This window comes from Coregonus clupeaformis, chromosome 10, assembly GCF_020615455.1.
Source record: "Coregonus clupeaformis isolate EN_2021a chromosome 10, ASM2061545v1, whole genome shotgun sequence".
NCBI classification, from domain to species: Eukaryota; Metazoa; Chordata; class Actinopteri; order Salmoniformes; family Salmonidae; genus Coregonus; species Coregonus clupeaformis.
The window spans coordinates 28,203,661-28,224,427 of NC_059201.1; the positions used below are offsets into that span (position 1 = coordinate 28,203,661).

General features: G+C 43.3%; 1 protein-coding gene across 1 annotated transcript in view; it reads right to left on the bottom strand.

Moving 5' to 3' along the window:
• suclg2 (succinate-CoA ligase GDP-forming subunit beta) overlaps nt 1–20,767 on the bottom strand; it is a 104,443-nt gene that overhangs the window by 25,444 nt on the left and 58,232 nt on the right. The window contains exon 9 of the mRNA XM_045222946.1: nt 19,901–20,043. Within this exon, the coding sequence (XP_045078881.1) occupies nt 19,901–20,043 (143 nt within the window). The remainder of the gene's footprint in view (nt 1–19,900; nt 20,044–20,767) is intronic.

Here is a 20,767-nt window from a genome sequence, read left to right on the forward strand (position 1 = left end):
GGTGCGTGGATCAGCCTCCTCCTTTGAGGGAAACTTCAAACTTATTTTCCCATTCATGCTTCCTATTGTAAACGAGTGAGATACTCAACGGAGCATGTGGAGGATGCATTCAAGGTAATGTGGAGAAGAAAATGCATTTCTTTACATTGACCATCAGGGTGTGCCCTTCCCATGCATTCTAAATGTTTGCACTTTTGGTGACTTGACCTACATTGCATACTGTATGAATATGACCATAACATATGATTTATGGCCTTTACGGGGGAGGAGTGGGGATTCTTATGACATTGCCAGCCGTAAGATTTTAGTTCAATTACCCAAAATTATATGTCACTTTCTATTTTAATTATATTTTCTGACCCCCCAAACTTGCCAGGCCCTGTACAGGGCCCAAAACAACCACTCAGAGTTGAATAGGTTAACAGCCCTTAAAGGGAAGAAGCGACCCATAAAAACCCAAGGGAAGGCAATTCTACTCAATGAGAGAGCAGAGCGAGAGAAAGTGCCAGGAGTAATTCCCTTCTCTGGTGGTGTTTAGAAAGAAAGGCAATTTAGTGGGGATGAAATAACGTGGGAGAGCATTAATCCTGATAGATCGTGGGGGGGTATTTTGATATGGCACTTTCACCCACTGCCTGCTCTGCTCTAAAAATAGAGGCCCTTTTTAGACACACTAATTTGTTATTCATCTGAGTGAATGACTGAACTACTGCAGTTATTGAATAGCAATGACTACTTTCCGCTATGACTCGGTTCTGGCTAAATGAGTAATTTAGAAACTGATAGAATACACATATTGCAAACCCTCTCTCTCCTCCGCTTGTTCAGCCCTGACAACTCTGGGGCGTGGGATGCCAAACTGCCAGAAAACCAGAAACTAGTGCAAAACAGATGGGTGCCATCAAGATTTAATTTTAAAAAAGACACGGATACATACACTGATTGAGCGTGTTAGTGTGCTTTTCCCAGCCCTCTCTGTGGCATTTGGGAGCCCTTGTATAAGGTCTTTGTCTGTACATGCCATCAAAACCCGACCAAAGACCAGATTCGACTTATGCAGATGAGGGGAATCGTTTCTAAGTCCCCCTGCATGCAGTCTTTCAGTGAGATGACCAGTTGCTCCTGGGCTGACATTAAGACCTGCAGATTTTGAAGCTGGTCGTGGAACTCTACAGAATATCAATTAGCCATTAAAGGTTTTCTCAGGTATTAGAGAGATCAGAGGAGCTGATAAATGCCCAGGGGAGGGATGGGGGGATGGAGGAAAGATATTGTTCAGTCATTGAGATATTGCCTCGGCTGCAGCCTGGTTCTCTGGTAGGTAGGGGCCACAACCTGCCCCGGGTAAAGCCCAGAGGAGAGACAACCTGCCCCGGGTAAAGCCCAGAGGAGAGACAACCTGCCCTGGGTAAAGCCCAGAGGAGAGAGGAGGGCCTCATCTGGAGTCTGGCTCCCTGGCCATTGGTCAGTATAGAAGAAGTCAGGGGATTTAGAGTATGAGAAAGGTGGACCTAGATCCTGCCATTTACCCTACTGGGTCAGTCCAGCAGGGGCCAGGCTAATGAAGAGCTCATCATCAGCCGTAACAGACCAGCCAGGGTTGAGTCAATGGAGCAGTGTAGTGGAAACGGCTCAATGTACTTCTCACAGAATCCCAAGAGCATTCTCCCACTACCAGCCAATAACAGCTACTGGTGGTACTGGCCGGTCTATGATTTTTCTTCCTTCCAGTCCATTCCCCAAAATCCCTCCCCAACTGTTTCAGTTCCCTCCCACTCCTACTCCTCCTGAACCAGCAGCAGTCATAGCTGATGGTAGCAGTGACTGCTCTGCTCTACAACTCACTTCTCCCCCATTCCATCCAATGTGCCTTTCCAGTTCCACTAGAATAAACACCAACCCCCCACGCCCCCACCGTACCACTTTATCAACTTCCTCCCTCCCTCCCTCCCTCCCTCCCTCCCAGAGCACTCACTGGATGGCTAGGACAGGACTGGGGAGCGGAGGGGGAACGAGTGGGGAAAGTTAGCGAATAGAAGCCTGTTACCCAAAGATGAGCTTCAGTGATTACAACCAGAGACAGTTTTCTAATTATTCTGTCAAACATCAATCCTGTGGCTGATGCAGGTCGTCCTGGCGGCTGACGGACAGTGTAATCACTGCTGGGCTTTAAATGGAGATGCTTCACACTCACCCTCTCTCTTTTTCCCCACTCTCTCTCGTTCCCTCTCTCCTGCTGCCTGGCAGACAGAGCTATGACAGCAGGTCTGAGAAATGGGAAATGGCTCTAGAAACTGATACAGTCAGTGTCCTGGCAGGGCTGGAGTGGTGAGGGAAGTGAACCAAACATTGCCTCTGAAATATGCGTCATTCACAGCGGTGGAGGGGTGGCTGTGTTGAAAACCACAGAAGGGTAAAGGAGGGAGGAAGAGGGATAAAATAAATACATATTGCTCAATCAAGCTTTAAGAAAGATTAATAAGTTAATTATATGTAAGTGCTTAACAGTATACCAGATCGCTTATATACTGTACATTGTAGGTTCAATCCAGTTCAAACTAGTCTAGGCCTATCTCTAAATCAAGTGGTCACTACATGGCATAGAGAGTGTATTTAGTATATAAAACCCTCTTTACATCAGTGGTTTATTGGCCTAGTTGAAGCTCCTGTGCTGCAGATTGTTCTAGATGGATAGAGCAGCATTGTGAGGGATGGTACAGGCCAACCATCTCCTTTCCATCTCTGCTCTGACAACAGCAGATGCTCCAGGAGGATATGAGTACATGTTAGAGCTGGGACCATAAACTGAAAATTATCGACCCCGACCATACCAATCACTTATTGCAGGCATGTTGCTGATATCGTTCATTACAATAAGTAGCCTATACTAGAGAAATGTGAAGTTTGAAATGAAATAAGTTTGCTAACATGGTGATTTTAAATGGGACAACCATCAAACTAGTAGTAGTTAAAAGGATAATATAAAAAAATAAAACCTGTGGTACACTTTGTTAAACGTATCGTTCTATTCATCGTTATCGCATCAATACAGGCTATTTGTCGCGATATGGATCGTTGTCCACATCGTCCAGCTCTAGTACATGTAGCACAGCGTTTCCTCTTCAATGTGTTGGATAAAGCCAAAACCGCACAGCGAGACGCCGTCAATGGCATAAACATTTGTGAGAGTAGAGAGCGTCAATGCACATACACTGCAATAGACACTTTTTAATCGTTATGAGAATCCATAATAAACTGTTGTATTTGTTATGTTCGCTATGTAGGCCTTGTCAATTATTGTCACCGTACCTGCCTCCTGTTCGCTCATGAACGTGAGAAGAGTTGTAGCTAATACACCCTAGCAGTTTATAAAGAATTTAGCTAGTCTCGTTCCTCGAGTTTCCCAGCTGTAGACTGCCTAGGCTATATGCCTGTGCTCGAAAATCAACAAAGGTAGGCATAAAGTTATTGTTTTTAAATATGTATTATTGGCACTGGCAGCTAAACTTATCAACACTAAATAGACACTTTTGAATTATACATGTCACAATTCCAGACATAATTTGAAGCGCATGACGCCATTGACGCTCGCGGCCCGTCTGTTTCCTCTCATTCACTACCGTGCATTCTACTTCCAGCATGTACCCGCTCATTCACGCCCTTAAAAAAAAGAAGCTTTGCGTTTGATTTGGCCTTAAGGCACCTGCAACTGGAGACACACAGCCATGTCAGCTATACCACAGCTGTGGAGGATCAAGCTTATGGAGACACTGCTGTATCAGCTTGTCTGGTAACATCAGTCAGTTTACACCTGGAGTAGGACATGAAAGATAGCAGTGTCAGGACTGGTAGCAGTGTTGTGACTAGTAATAGGAGTAGTACAGTAAAATAGATGTTTCTCTCAGACACACACCTCTAGACAAATGTCAACAAGGTGACTACTGACAATGTGTGGTAATAGTTATTATTATGATAAATATAAGGTTCATATTTAATGTTCAAGTTTCACAAGCACTTTGGATAAATTCTACCTCGTGACTTATATGTTTAATGCAATTCTCCCTATACTGCACATGTTCAGACTGTGATAAAGCAGCGCTCCTGACAGGGGTAACACGAGACGTACGATTTCTCCAGCTATGATGAGACAAACATTTCATGTGGGCCTCATCATCTTTCCATTACCGTGGTAAAGAGGTGTACGGATCAGACAAGAGGCTCATACAGTATCAAATCAGGTCTGGAAAAGCCAATTACCGTGACAGTAACCTGTCTGAACTGCTGCCAGTGAGGCTCAGCATAGCCAACCATAACAGGGAGAGGAGAGAGGGCCTGGGATAAAGGTGAAACAGACAGAGGTACATGAGTACAAGACAACCTAAATAAACAGCATATTCCTTATAACACATATGCTTTCAGTTAGTTATCAGGTCTTCATTTAGTTGGAGTTCATTTCCTTGAATTGCAGAAAGCAGATCACTAAGAAACAGATATCACTCATATCCAGCAGTGTTCCCAGATGTTGTTTTCCAGAGCTCCAGCTAAGTGACCTTCTCTCCTCCGTTCCCACAGAGTGGACAAACCTGATGTGACATGGACTAGGACATGGAGAGGCCTAGAGGAGAGGAGCCAGGGATGGGCACGTCTTCTCCCTTCATATTGGTTACAACTCATCACATTCATTATAGCATGGTCTCCTGCCCACAGAGGGGTGCTCCTTCTCCCTGACCTCATGCTCAAAAACTGGGGTCCATGCTGGGAGAGCTGGAGGGGCTGAGGAATCAGCCTGTCAGAGATCACATGGTTATTGAGAGAGAGGAATCTAAATTACACTAACAGCAGCAACAACAGGCTACTGAGAATATTAACCGTAATTAACTGAGAAACGCACACACATAACTGCCACACAAACTCAAAAACACACACATTCGCTAACCTGACCTAATCACCTGCTATAGCCTTGGCTGTGACAGGTAAATTTTATCATCGGTGTTCCCCTCCAACTCTCAAATAAAGGGATGCCTGATTATTGAATTACTGGATTGGATATTCATCTCGTGTATTGTGTGCAATGGGATGAGTCATATCGGGGCTAATGACACATAGCATACACCACTGGCTTCTCATCGACAACCAACAACATTTCTCTAGGTTTTTAGAGCCACAGTTTATAGACAAAGTCCGCTCTCATCTTTCCCACAGCAATGAACCCATGATCTATCAACATGACGTTACCCCTGACTGCGATAGCATGCGCATCTTTAGACTGCTCCATGTTTACATACACAGTGTTAGGCTGTGACAGAGGACAACAGAGGACGTGCTGCTGCACTACACTGTGGAGCATGGCCCATAAAGCAGATCTCATAATCTGGTCTCAGATGAGCCCACAGCAGCATGTGTGTACATCAAAGCCAAGAGGCGTGAAATGAGCGAGGCCTCAGCCACACCATCAGCTCAATGTTTCGTTACATGCCGGAAGCCCCCGCGACGCTCGGACAGACGGACGGATGCCTGTCTCTGAAGCCCGTCCGTCCGGATGGAGGGAAGCATCATCCGTTAAATTGTGCGGCGTAGAGAGGGGCAGCTCGTATTGCTGGACACCACAGCACGCCACGTCAAGGCCAGGGCAGTAATGAGGGGCGTTACTGTAACATGGATCCATCAGGATGTTCAGTCACATGCAAACAGGGCCAAGGTTCTCATGCCATGATATTAATGATCAGTGGGGGTGTTCTGTCAGTGTTCTGGGTGAATTTCCCTGTAGTTGAGAATGCATCCTCAGGCAGTGTGCCTCATAAGTGAAAAGGAACTATTGTGTTCCATTTCTCCAAACATGGGAAAGAGGAAAAATCTACTTCCTGTTGCTGACTAACATGGTCAGTGACTGAGGAGGGTTTTCAATCTAATACTATCATGTGGTGGGGGGAAATGTGAAGTGCTGTAGAACATGAGAAAAAATTGAGTCGTCCAGACTTTTCCTATAGGAGCACAGCTGGACTTCTAGAAGGTCACTCAATCATAGGCTATGTGCCCCTATGGCATCTGAAGGCCTTTCTAAGGCTACTTACTCCCTTGCCCTATCTGGGGCCTGCTGTTGAGATGACAAAAGTAGCAATAAGAGTGAGGGAAGGGCTCAATTAGCCCAGGTCCAATCCCAGATCACCTATTGATTTCTCCCAGATGAGGAATGGCAGACAGGAGACTGTTCAATGGTCATGGGAGGAGGGGGGAGGGAGGGGAGGAATGGTCTAGTCCACAGGGGGTGGAAAGGGATGGTGGTGATACAAGGTGAATACATTAACAACCCATACTAAGACATAAATGGCCATTAGATATGTAATGGGGCATGCTATTGACAGCCCTATGAAAATGACAAGTGCCTTATTAAGATATATCCTACTGCGGTATGGTGGATGCCAGACGATGAGGCTGATATGAGCTCCATGAAGGTGAGATCAGATCAATCACACACACACACACATCATCCTCCATGGAGGATTCCTCCACAAAGTAACCTTCCATACAACACACACACACACACTGAGATCGAACACATGTATAACTCCATCTGTCTGTGTCTGACTGTGCGGGTGTGCGTGTGAGTGACTGTGCATCAGAGTTTCCGTTAGCTGGTAATTGCCGGCTTTTGGCCATACATTTTTTATTTTAAAGCCGATAAATACAATTGTTGCTGGCCAAATTGACTGGGAGAAAAAAACAATGGTAGGCAGGCTATCAGCGTGTCACCCACCACTTTACAATGTGAGCTGGAGGCAGTATGCATTTTGAAAATATACTTAATTGTTTGAACCCTGAATGTTTTATTTCATATTATGAGGCATGTCTTAACTTGCTTGAAAATCCAACCATAAAAACATGGAGCAAATTATTTTATAAAGTCTTCATTGGCGGCGCGTGAGTTTCAAGTTTGGGGAAGCATACAATTTAACCTACCATTTCTACTGATTAGTGTGCCAGTGCACATTTTTATCATTGTCACATGGTTAATCATAACAAAATCGTAATTAAAATGACAAAAATATAAAAGTTAAAATTCAACTACTGCGAGAGCACCAGCCTCTGCCATTTGGACACATTGATACACTGTGATCATTGGTGGCTAAATAGACTAAATGAGCACATGGAACTCAGATGGCCAAAGCAGCCTTGGCCTAGAACTTCCATTGTCAAGGAAAAATACAGAAAGCCGACAAATAAAAATAGTAGAAAATATACTGACGGAAATTCATCTCTCTACTCTGCCTGTCTACCTCCATTTCTATGTCTTGACTAATCGCTAGTGAAGTGAAACATTGTATCAAATCAAATCAACTGGATCCAGCCTGAAGCAGTCTCTAGCGAACTTGCAACATTACATCAACTAACCTATTCCGTGCCAGTGAGCTCATTAGTGAAAGGTATTTTATGACTTTTCCACTGGATATATGGATCATTAGATCATGATATTTTGCTCTTTCACACCAAGGCTTGTTGATTATCGAGGGGGAGATTGTTGGAAATATTATTCTAATAGGCCTAATGTGAGGAACTATTAGGCTATCATTCGGAATGGTTGACTTTGTTGACTTAGCGTGTGAGGTGAAGAAAAGAATGACTGAGATGCTCAGCTTATTAGAGGTAGACGTGGTGAATTGAGACAATCAGAAATCAAACAACCCCAAATGGGCACATTCCTACATTTGCGGGCAGCAGGCCAGGTAGGCTACTTCGATGCGAGCGCGCTCCCTCAACATTAACAAGACAGCGACACCAGACCCATGCTCATTGCTCACATGGAGCACTCCAAACAAAAGACAATTTAAAAAATTTACAAAATTCCTAAATGACGGTTATGAAATAAACTAAAACTTGTTTCTCACAAATGTAACAGCTTGTGAATCTGCAAACAACGATTGAGAACGGTAAATGACCGTAGGCCTATAATAAGTAACACAATGCATTAACATAAATTAATGTAACCAAATGACAGGGATTAAAGGTACATTTACTACTGGTGACATATGTAATGGGGAATTGACCAAAATAAACAAAGGGCAAACAATTCACACAATGAATGCGCAATAATTGGCGGGAGACAGCTGAGTGCATTCTGGAGAGCTGAGCGCATACATTCTGGAGAGAGAAGCACCTATAGGCTATCTTCGCCACACACCACTCCCCTTCTTCTTGTCTCAACATTTTAAATTCTACTCAAGACACATTATCTTCAAATACAGTGCCTTCGGAAATTATTCAGACCCCTTGACTGCTTCCACATTTTGTTATGTTACAGCCTTATTCTAAAATTGATTTTTTTTTTTTTTTTTACATCCTCAGCAATCTACACACCATACCCCAGAATGACAAAGCGAAAACAGGTTTTTAGAAATGTTGGCAAATCTATAAAAAATTCAAAACAGAAATACCTTATTTACATAAGTATTCAGACCTTTTGCTATGAGACTCGAAATTGAGCTCCGGTGCATCCTGTTTCCATTGATCATCCTTGACATGTTTCTACAACTTGATTGGAGTCCACCTGTGGTAAATTCAATTGATTGGACATGATTTGGAAAAGGCACACACCTGTCTATATAAAGGTCCCACAGTTGACAGTGCATGTCAGAGCAAAAACCAAGCCATCAGGTCAAAGGAATTGTCCGTAGAGCTCAGAGACATGATTGTGTCTAGGCACAGACCTGGGGAAGGGTAGCAAAACATTTCTGCAGCATTGAAGGCCCCCAAGAACACAGTGGCCTCCATCATTCTTAAATGGAAGAAGTTTGGAACCACCAAGACTCTTCCTAGAGCTGACCGCGCGGCCAAACTGAGCAATTGGGGGAGAAGGGCCTTGGTCAGGGAGGTGACCAAGAACCCGCTGGTCACTCTGACAGAGCTCTAGAGTTCCTCTGTGGAGATGGAAGAAACTTCCAGAAGGACAACCATCTCTGCAGCACTCCACCAATCAGGCCTTTATGGTAGAGTGGCCAGACGGAAGCCACTCCTCAGTAAAAGGCACATGACAGCCTGCTTGGAGTTTGCCAAAAGGCACCTAATGACTCTCAGACCATGAGAAACAAGATTTTCTGGTCTGATGAAACCAAAATTGAACTCTTTGGCCTGAATGCCAAGAGTTCTGTCTGGAGGAAACCTGGCACCCTCCCTACTGTGAAGCATGGTGGTGGCAGCATCATGCTGTGGGGATGTTTTTCAGCAGCAGGGACTGGGAGTCTAGTCAGGATCGAGGCAAAGATGAACAGAGCAAAGTACAGAGAGATCCTTGATGAAAACCTGCTCCAGAGCGTTCAGGACCTCAGACTGGGGCGAACTTTAACCTTCCAACAGGACAACGACCCTAAGCACACAGCCAAGACAACGTAGGAGTGGCTTCGGGACAAGTTTCAATGTTCTTGAGTGGCCCAGCCAGAACCCGGACTTGAACCTGATCGAACATCTCTGGAGAGACCTGAAAATAGCTGTGCAGCAACGCTCCCCATCCAACCTGACAGAGCTTGAGAGGATATGCAGAGAAGAATAGGAGAAACTCCCCAAAAACAGGTGTGCCAAGCTTATAGCATCATACCCAAGAAGACTCGAGGCTGTAATCGCTGCCAAAGGTGCTTCAACAAAGTACTGAGTAAAGGGTCTGAATACTTATGTACAGTGGGGAAAAAAAGTATTTAGTCAGCTACCAATTGTGCAAGTTCTCCCACTTAAAAAGATGAGAGAGGCCTGTAATTTTCATCATAGGTACACGTCAACTATGACAGACAAATTGAGGCAAACAAATCCAGAAAATCACATTGTAGGATTTTTAATGAATTTATTTGCAAATTATGGTGGAAAATAAGTATTTGGTCACCTACAAACAAGCAAGATTTCTGGCTCTCACAGACCTGTAACAACTTCTTTAAGAGGCTCCTCTGTCCTCCACTCATTACCTGTATTAATGGCACCTGTTTGAACTTGTTATCAGTATAAAAGACCTGTCCACAACCTCAAACAGTCACACTCCAAACTCCACTATGGCCAAGACCAAAGAGCTGTCAAAGGACACCAGAAACAAAATTGTAGACCTGCACCAAGCTGGGAAGACTGAATCTGCAATAGGTAAGCAGCTTGGTTTGAAGAAATCAACTGTGGGAGCAATTATTAGGAAATGGAAGACATACAAGACCACTGATAATCTCCCTCGATCTGGGGCTCCACGCAAGATCTCACCTCGTGGGGTCAAAATGATCACAAGAACGGTGAGCAAAAATATCAGAACCACACGGGGGGACCTAGTGAATGACCTGCAGAGAGCTGGGACCAAAGTAACAAAGTCTACCATCAGTAACACACTACGCCGTCAGGGACTCAAATCCTGCAGTGCAAGACGTGTCCCCCTCCTTAAGCCAGTACATATCCAGGCCCGTCTGAAGTTTGCTAGAGTGCATTTGGATGATCCAAAAGAGGATTGGGAGAATGTCATATGGTCAGATGAAACCAAAATATAACTTTTTGGTAAAAACTCAACTCGTCGTGTTTGGAGGACAAAGAATGCTGAGTTGCATCCAAACACCACCATACCTACTGTGAAGCATGGGGGTGGAAACATCATGCTTTGGGGCTGTTTTTCTGCAAAGGGACCAGGACGACTGATCCGTGTAAAGGAAAGAATGAATGGGGCCATGTATCGTGAGATTTTGAGTGAAAACCTCCTTCCATCAGCAAGGGCATTGAAGATGAAACGTGGCTGGGTCTTTCAGCATGACAATGATCCCAAACACACCGCCAGGGCAACGAAGGAGTGGCTTCGTAAGAAGCATTTCAAGGTCCTGGAGTGGCCTAGCCAGTCTCCAGATCTCAACCCCATAGAAAATCTTTGGAGGGAGTTGAAAGTCCGTGTTGCCCAGCGACAGCCCCAAAACATCACTGCTCTAGAGGAGATCTGCATGGAGGAATGGGCCAAAATACCAGCAACAGTGTGTGAAAACCTTGTGAAGACTTACAGAAAACGTTTGACCTGTGTCATTGCCAACAAAGGGTATATAACAAAGTATTGAGAAACTTTTGTTATTGACCAAATACTTATTTTCCACCATAATTTGCAAATAAATTCATTAAAAATCCTACAATGTGATTTTCTGGATTTTCTTTTCTCATTTTGTCTGTCATAATTGACGTGTACCTATGATGAAAATTACAGGCCTCTCTCATCTTTTTAAGTGGGAGAACTTGCACAATTGGTGGCTGACTAAATACTTTTTTCCCCCACTGTAAATGTCATTTTTATTTTATTTTTAATAAATTAGCAAACATTTCTAAAAATCTGTTTTTGCTTTGTCATTATGTGTATTGTGTGTAGATTGAGGGGGGAAAAAACAATTTAAGAATAAGGCTGTAACCTAACAAAATGTGGAAAACGTCAAGGGATCTGAATACTTTCAGAATGCACTGTATATTTTAGATGCTTTTCACTGACAACCGCAACTCAATAATCAGCTAGGCCTTTTGCCACGCGTGTTACCTATGAAAGACTTCCTCATATGCCATTTCTCTCCTGTTCTATTGGTTTTCATACATTAATTACAGGAGTTGTATGTTTTTTTAAGGAGCATTACCATCATCTAAATGTGATTTGTCATTCTGAGCACCGTGGGTGGACGCCCTAATGGGTTACGAACCCAATGCATATGGATCCGGTACATTTCTCAAAATGGACGATAAATTATAATCTTCCCGTTCAGATTGTCCGGTGCCACATTTTCCAAATGGAAACCCTGGGTGTGTGCGTGTGGGTGAAGGGCAAGGAGTGACTGTGAGCAGCTAGTACACAGTAACAGAAAACGAGGAAAATAAAGTCTAAAGAAGCTAATTAATAGGTGAGTGACACTTTGGTCGAGACGTCCATAGGACCTTTTAAAGCAGAAGTGACGAGATGGTTAAAACAGGCCAGGCGAAAGGTGATCATCCCAGCTGAATGACACTGAGGGAGGGAGTGCTTCTTCTCAGGGCCATTCTCATAGACAGCAGCAATTCAGAGGAGATTGAGATCTGATCGCAATTCAGCCTAATTTCTTGTTTTTAACATTCATCCAAAGTACTAGGAATCGAGACATTGTACTGCACGCCATGTCAACTATTTTACTGTGATATAAGCTGTGTGTGTGTACAGGGCATTCCGAAGCAGTTATGTATAACTCTTGTGAAAGCAAATTGTATTTTGGTTTCTTTACAATCAAACTGGGGAACCGCACCAGGGAACATTTGACATTTTAGACATTTAGCAGATGCTCTTATCCAGAGCGACTTACAGTAGTGAGTGCATACATTGTCATACTTTTTTCGTACTGGTCCCCTGTGGGAATTGAACCCACAACCCTGGCGTTGCAAGCGCCATGCTCCCTAGGTACCTAAGCTAATCCATATGAAAGTGCCTTAGTGGAACATAGATCTAAGAGATAATGGTATTTAGTTTGGCAGCCATTCTGTCAGTTACATTTGATTTAATTAGATACGCAACACTATTACATCCAGCAGTTGGAAAGTTAGAAGGCTCAAAGAAGGAGATCCCTAACGGAGGTAAACAGAGACAATTAGGACAAACAAATGAAGACAATACACAAGTCTCTGAGGGTGTCATTTCACCAACAGCATCCCAACAACTCAAAGAAGAACATTGCAAAGCTACATTAACTACAAATTCCAATTTTGGAGTTTTTCAATTGGCAGCTGATGACACAGCAATAAATGCTCCAATACAGCGACAAGCAGTATTATTCCACGTGCTGAAATGAGGAGGTATCATTATCATGCCTGTAACTGAATGTAGTAGGCTGAGACATTCCTCTCTAAACATCCTCAAGGATAAAATCAATGTGTCAAGAGAACTTGTATTCACTTAGTGTTAATAAAAATGTCTGTCATTCACAGTTGGTTAATTATGCAATTCAGCTCAGTATTGCCACGGGTACATTCAAACAAAACATAAACAAAAAAACATTTTGTTTTCTAAAATGGAAACCAAACACCTACTTGCTTCTTGACTGGAGCTTCTTGCCTGGAGTAGGCTACAGCTTGTCAACTCATAAAAAACAGCACTCTCTACCCAACCAATTAGACTAAACACAAAGAAACAAAGTGAACTGGCAAACTGAAGTATTTCCAATTTCCCAGAAAACAGAATGCAGAAATCATTAGTGTATGGAGAATTGACTTGCGGTTTTCTGGGCTCCTTTCTTAAACTAAGTATAAAAAAAGGAAAAGTCCAGCGTTTTGACATTGAGTTCAAACACATCACACTGTGCATCCAGTTCCTCTGTAGCGTCACAATGATTCTTTGAACTGCTGCTCCATAGCCAAGCAGCCAAGGCTTTTAGACTAGAGTTCCAGAGCCTTGACTTCTCCTCCTACCATTAACATCCCATTCTATATGTCAAGGCCTGGCCCAGACCCAGTACTTTGTGAACAAAGGACCTGACACCAAGTAGAAACGGCCCACATTCTGCTATGGTCTTATAAGCAGGAAAGTGGAACAGCTAGCTACGATGTGCAGTATACTGTATCATTGACTGTATTAAAGTAATGCACTGTAAGCAAATCTTCAGCTGCAGTATAGTGGGTCAAGGAGGCCTAATGAGGGATGAACTGAGCAGGCCACGGAGGTCTGATGGGGTCTGCTGCTAGTCCATGATCAGCAGTTATACTGAGGCTGTTAGTGTTTCCTGAGTCTCTACGGAGATAAGTGACCCCTTTAGATCATAGTGCTCTATGGCTATTATAATTTCATTGTAACCATAGTACTGTAGTAGTCTGGGTAACAGTCTAGTGAGCTATTATTCCATTCCTTGTCATGCTATACATCTTTGGTATATGACACAAAGCACACAGAGTGGTATGTTAGCTAAACAGACTGGTACCCAGGCTAGTACTGTAGTATTTAAGGCCAGGGTTTTCTAAACTCAGTCCTCGGGACCCCAAGGGGTACACATTTTGTTTTCTGCCCTAGCACTACACAGCTGATTCAAATAATCAACTAATCATCAAGCTTTGATCATTTGAATCAGCTGTGTAGTGTTAGGACAAAAACTAAAACATGCACCCCTTGGGGTCCCGAGGACCGAGTTTGGGAAACACTGAATGGTTAGACCTAGCTAAAGATGACTGAAATAATGCCCCCTACTCTACTCACCAGCACCATATGATTTAAATGTCACTGTCAATATGTGCTTTGCAGTGCAAACCACCACACCACCATAGAAAAACAATCACATCATTCAGAGCTCAGTACACCCAGGGAGCTATTACCACTCTTAGCAAAAGGTGCTCTTGATGGCATGACCTGCTCATCATTCTAATGTTCTCTCCTCATCTCCCCAGTCCAATGTTTACTGGTCCCACAGCACAGGTCTCAGCTGCTGGCTCCCCATAGCCTACCCTCTGTAATACCAGGCTTAATGCTCTACACAGAGGGAAATAACTCAGTTACGGAGTGGGAGCCCGTTTCTGGGCTTTCTCGCTGGCTTCTCATTGCTTGTGTTTACGACACAGGGGACTGGCTGTTCCCAGAGGCCTAGCCTGCAGGCCGAGACACAATTTCCCCCCACAGCAAACCCAGAGCTCCAACGTCACAGCCAACTCCATGATGACTGATTGTTTGAGTACCCGGAGCGCTAGGCATGTATGTGTTTGGATGTGTCTGTATTTGTGAGGTGCATGATTGCCTTAGCCTGTGTGATAGCGGTGTGGATGAAACAGATCCAAGGACATGAAGAGGGGTCATTCCCACTGTGCCTATAGGACTCTGGCGCAAGGAGGAGAAAATGATTTGCCACTCACAACCAATCACGTCACAGTGTGGGGCTCTTAAAGAGGGCCACAATGAGTCCTGTCTCCTACAGCCTCACACCATGTCTAAGCAGGTGCTCTGACATTCAACATGGGCCTAGACATCTCCATATGCACAGAGAGGACCAGAGAGTGAGTGGCAGGTCCAGAGTGGAGTGGCTGGGCCTGCTCCTCAGAGCTTTGTGAGGCAGTGTGACGCTGGGGGGAGGCCATCACAACACTGCCTTAAGCGGATTTAGCAGATCAAAGGCTGGAAGAAGCAAGAGCACTGCCATACACTGGGGTATATCCATAGTAAGTGGACAATAATACCTTTCATGAATACTTTGTAGGTAATGGGGAGATTTAGAGCTGAAATGTGACGGTAACAGGACCTCTCCATGAGGTACATCATGCCAAAGATGGGACAAATAGTCCTTAAGGGTGTTCTTTGTTCTCTGCTTGTGTGAGCAGCTAACGCTGGCCAAGAGGGAGACACAGGTGAGGCAGAGCAGAAACACTCACTAGACACGCACCACACACTGCCGCAAGGAACACAAAAGTCTGAGTGAACACCATCTGCAAACAACCACACACAAAGGGCATCACAGACACTCACAAATGGCTGGAGGGGAGGCACAGGTGACGCTGGATGATCAGCGTAAGTACACAACTTTAGAACAGAAACATTACACACACACGCATGCTTGTGCACACACAGACACATATAACCCAGTAGGGAGGCCAAGTGTGAAGATGAGTGAGTAAGTTCAGCATGCCTAATCATCAATGTGATTTCCATCCAAGGTTGGTTACCTAGCCAAATACACACCATCTCACACCCTCTCCATCTCTGCCTTGGAACTGTTCAACTGGATGAACTAAATGCTAAATGTTACAATGCCAATCACTTTTTTTCACCTTGAAGCGGAGGTTCAGAGAACCTAGCCGTGTTGTTCCTGGCACACCTTAAACACAGCACTGTGAAAACACCCACAGGTGACAATTACCCAGTCACTTCCTGCTGTCTCACACAGCTTAGGAGCACAGCCTCGTCTCATAGGGGCCATAATTCACCACCATCTAGGAAATACAGAGTTCAGAACTAAATGGATGTGAACTCGTGAAAAACATTAGCTGAGCAGGAGTCAGTGTAATAAGGATGTTATTTGGCTGTTGGTATTTGGGCACTGCCTACAGGTGATGTGAGGCGGGGGGGGGAACGGGACGGGACGGGACTCAATAATAAAACGATTCTGTCAAAGTAAGCAGTTCTTTATATGCCTGTGAAAGAGTGGAGCTATTTATTTTAGCATGGACATAAGGCGCCAGAGGACATAATTTGAACACCATTGAACAGCCTTGTACTGCATGTCCAATGAAATGAATAGGCTTTGCCCACATACATACACACACACACACCACTCACTGAAGTTATTGCCTTTTGCTTCATTTTTCTTTCGATTTTCTCCATCCTTCTCTTTCTCCAACCTCTTCACTCTATTATCCTGCACATTTCCTTTTCACACTATATGCCCCTTTTCCTCTTTCTCTTTTCCTCTTTCTAATTGACCTAATCAATGCTGTACTCCAACTACAGAAAGGAGGGGAAAAAACACAATGAAACAAGGAGGTGGTTTAATTATATCCAATCCCAGAACCTGTCTGTTCTAGCTGAAGCTGTACACTCCAGCTGCATTTTACAGTTGGAATAGAATGAGCTGAAGAGACCAAAGCAGAAAGAGAGCAGAGATAGAGAAAGAGAGCTATGGACGGACACACTATCCAGTGTTTACCATCTCCCAGATAATAGAACGGGCCAGGTTATGCTTTATTTTACCACTTGCTATTTACCTGGTATTTATTTATAAATTAGCCTACATGGTAATGGTGTTTAAATATGGCCTTTTTAGTAGTCATTGAAACAAGTGCCACAATGTACAAATTGATATCAGATATACCAGGACTCTCCAACCCTGTTCCTGGAGAGCTACTCTTGTAGGTTTTCACTCCAACCCCAGTTGTAACTAACCTGATTCAGCTTTTCAACCAGCTAATTATAATAATAATAATAATTATTATTATTTGGTGGGTGCTTATATTTGTCCTATTTCACAAATGTACCAGTGTGTATGCAACGCCAGGGTTGTGGGTTCAATAAAATAATGTATGCGCTAACTGTAAGTCGCTCTGGATAAGAGCGTCTGCTAAATGACTAAAATTTATAAAATATACGCATGTATGAATTGGAAATGTGTTTTTTGCATATCAGACTCTCCCTGAGACACCCTCGAAGAGTGTGGTCATGGCCAGGGTATGCCATTATCAACGGCAACCCTGGAGCAATTAGGGTTAAGTGCCTTGCTCAAGGGCACATCGGCAGATTTTTCACCTTGTCAGTTCGGGGATTAGAACTAGCAACCTTTCTTTATTGGCGCAACACTAACAGCTAGGCTAGGTTACCTGCCACCCTGTAACTATTAGAATCAGGTGCGCTGGATCAGGGTTGGAGCAAAAACCTACAGGACGGCAGCTCTCCAGGAACAGGGTTGGAGAGCGCTGAGATATACTATGCGTAACCATATGAATTGTTAGCGGCTATGAGGAACCTAGCAGCTGAAATAAGGCTGTAAAAATGATGCGCTAATGAGGGTCAGAGAGCACAAGAATATATTCACTTATGCAGAAATCCATCAGCTTCCCTAGAGACATACTGAAGTAGGCTGTAGTAAATGTATAATACTGGGCAATTCCATGGTAACAGAATGATGCTGAGACTCAGATTTTTCACTTTAAAATGTCAAACAATGCATGGCGGCACCAACAGCACAAACCGTCATTCTGTTACCAAACTTTGCATCTGCATTGTTCTTTAATTAAATATGTTTTAGTAAAATGTTCAAGTAGTCCTTCTATGGTTTGTTCAACTTTGCAATCATTGGTATGTTTGGCATACATTTTAAAGTGAAAAATCTGAGTCTCATTATCACTCTGTTACCGTGGAATTGCCCTACTGCTGAATTAGTGAAAATTTGTATACAGCTAGTTTTCTGTCACTGTTAGGCATCTCACACTACACCAAACCTCAAGAAGGAAACTGTTGGGTGTCAAGTACGAGGCATTTGAGTTGAGCTGATGTATTCAATATGGCAAAATAAACACTCCACTCCTGATTAACATTTTACGGAAAGGTTGGAATGAGTCAACATCTTCAATCCCAAAGCAAATAAAACATGAACAAGTCAATTGTCAGCATGGATATTGAGTCTGTCATGACAAGTATGCTTTCAAGTACCTAATTCAGTATAATGGCCACTTTTCAACATTTAACAAGTGTGCATCCTTAGCATTGCAAGCTATTGATTCTCATTCAATAGCCTCTCTCTCTCTGTCTCAAGTTGTTTACAGCCTAGGCCAAAATGGAACCGAGATGCAGGAAATCTTAGCTCTTAAAAGTTTGGAATTTATGAAAAGAAAAATGCAAAATAGGATTTTCATCATGCAGGAATCTAATAATTAACATTCTCTCCACAGATCTGACGAGTCTCCAAATCCCTGTATGAAATGCAAATGTCGGTACACAGAGTGTAATGTCAATCCTCTCTCTCTTCTCCCCCAAAAGGGAGGACCTGTGTCTCTGTCTCATCTCCATACTGCTGGAGGAGGGACAGGAAGCTAATGCCTTAACTCTGGGGTTTGGGATTTGAATTGAAGTCAGAATAAAGAGAAAACTATTCCTATGCACGAATAATTGGGAAGTGTAATGCAGTCTTTAAAAGCTGGCTCGGTTTCCCCCGTAAATTCATCTCTATTATGACATGGTTTGACATCATAATGGATGAATTTGATCACACCGTCTCGGAGGAGAGAAACACTTCCACTGCTGTTTTCTCTCCTGTTCTTTTATTCTATTTCTATGACACCTTGATAAATTCATGCAGGGTCCAAAATTATAAATACACTGTGGATATCTGAATGGGACAATACATCATCAGCTGGAGTGTTTCACATTCATCTCTGGTATGTGTGCGTGACTGGAGCCTTCAAAACCAAGAGGCAGATATAGGCTAGTGTCTGATATAGCCTATAGCTACAAAGTAAATAGTCAACTATTGAAGCTACTACATGAAACTGAAGTGAAGCAAAGTAATGCCATTCAAGTGACTTGTGTATTGCAATGAGTATCATGCCAGATTTATGCATATTTATGTAGAAATGCCACATCATGTCTATATGTCCTTTGTTCTCAATATCCTTCATCTTTGATGTATTAAAAACGTGTGGTAAACTGGCCTGTTCCAACAGTGGGATAGAAGGAACCAGTATATAATGCTGTTCTATGACACATATGAAGACACAACTAGACTGTCAAATAGACTGGGAGAAAAACATCAAAGTGAAGTGATGGCAAACAGGGAATTAGTGCTGTGATGAGTGTCAACACACAACCAGTACTGCAGCATCGTTACAAGCCTCCGACTGGTTGCTGCAGAGTTATTGGTAAAATGATCATTTAGAATTCCACAGTCGTAAAGCGAGCAAAGGTGCCAGATCTTTTCCTCTGAGGTTCCGGCCATTAATTCCACCAGGGATGTACAGTAACGGGTTTGCATTCTGCATTGGGAGAAGACTGTGACAGCAGGGACAAGTCATTAAAAGGCTAGTTTCATTGTGGCTGCGGAGCTGCAATTTATCACAACACTGTCAATAAAACTATGGCATTACATTTGGGAGATGGTCTCTAATACCACATCTCTGAGAGAAACATGCCTGTTGGTGCCAAACCCGCTAATTAATGTTGTGTCTTTGTTACAAAGGTGGACTTGTATCTAACCAACTAGACAAGGGCTTAAGGAGAAGCTTTGACAGGACTCATGGTTAAACAATCACACACACAAAGGAAGTAGCAACAGAGATTTACAGAATCGCTAGGGTAAAGTGTTGAGCAGCTGACATAAACTGGGAAATCAACAGGTTCTTGGAACAGCGTGTTGGCTCTCTGAGATTTGTTCTCAGTCTTTAGGTGGTACAACTCCTCTCCCCAGCACTCACACACCCTGTGGTGTTATATAAAATGTGCTCCTACCTTGGGGTCAGCAGTGAGCAGTTTGAAAGCCTCGTAAACCTGTTTCTCCTTCACCCCTCCTCCCAGATCTAGGAAGTTGGCCGGTTTCCCTCCATGGAGGTCGATGATGTCACACGTGGCCATAGCCAGACCAGCCCCATTCACTGTAATGGCAGGTCAAAGGTGAAATTAAACCACAAAGAAAGTTGAGATAACTCTGTTGTTACTGGTCTCAGAAAACAGAGAAGGGCCTCTAAAGTCCAGAGCATCCCTTCAAAATAGTTGCTGTGCTCATCGCAAAGTCAGATGACAATTGATGATACATATTCCAATGAAGTTACATTTTCCACAATAGAGTCTAAATGAAGTTGAAAATTTAAACAAAAACCTTGAGAGAAAACTGACAGTGAAAAGTAGTTGGGATTTAATTACAATAAACATTACCTAATAAAATTATTAAAACAAAAACAGAGCGCACAGCGAAATCAATGAGTAAATTATCTAATGAAGAGGGAATAACAATCTTTAGAGAATTTAAAGTAAAACTAACTAACTGTAAAAACTCTTCTAATGAGGATATTTAACATTTGAAGAAGTTGAGAAGCGGAGAGAAATGTGATTACGGCAACACTCTTGACTTCAGAAAGTGAGTGTCGATTAAAAGAGGTTCTGTCGTATTATCAGGCAGCCTAATGAGAGTATCCCTAACCCGCTGGGCTGCTTGGTATTGTGCTGCCAGGGAGCCAAGTGATTCAGCCGCCCTGCTAAAGCCAACACACCTCTCTACAAATGTCTTCCCTAATTTGGGTTATCAGCGCTAAGCCTGCATCCTGGCAAGCACCCCTACAGAAGTCTCAATAAAAGGAAACTGGCTTTAACAGCTGTCAC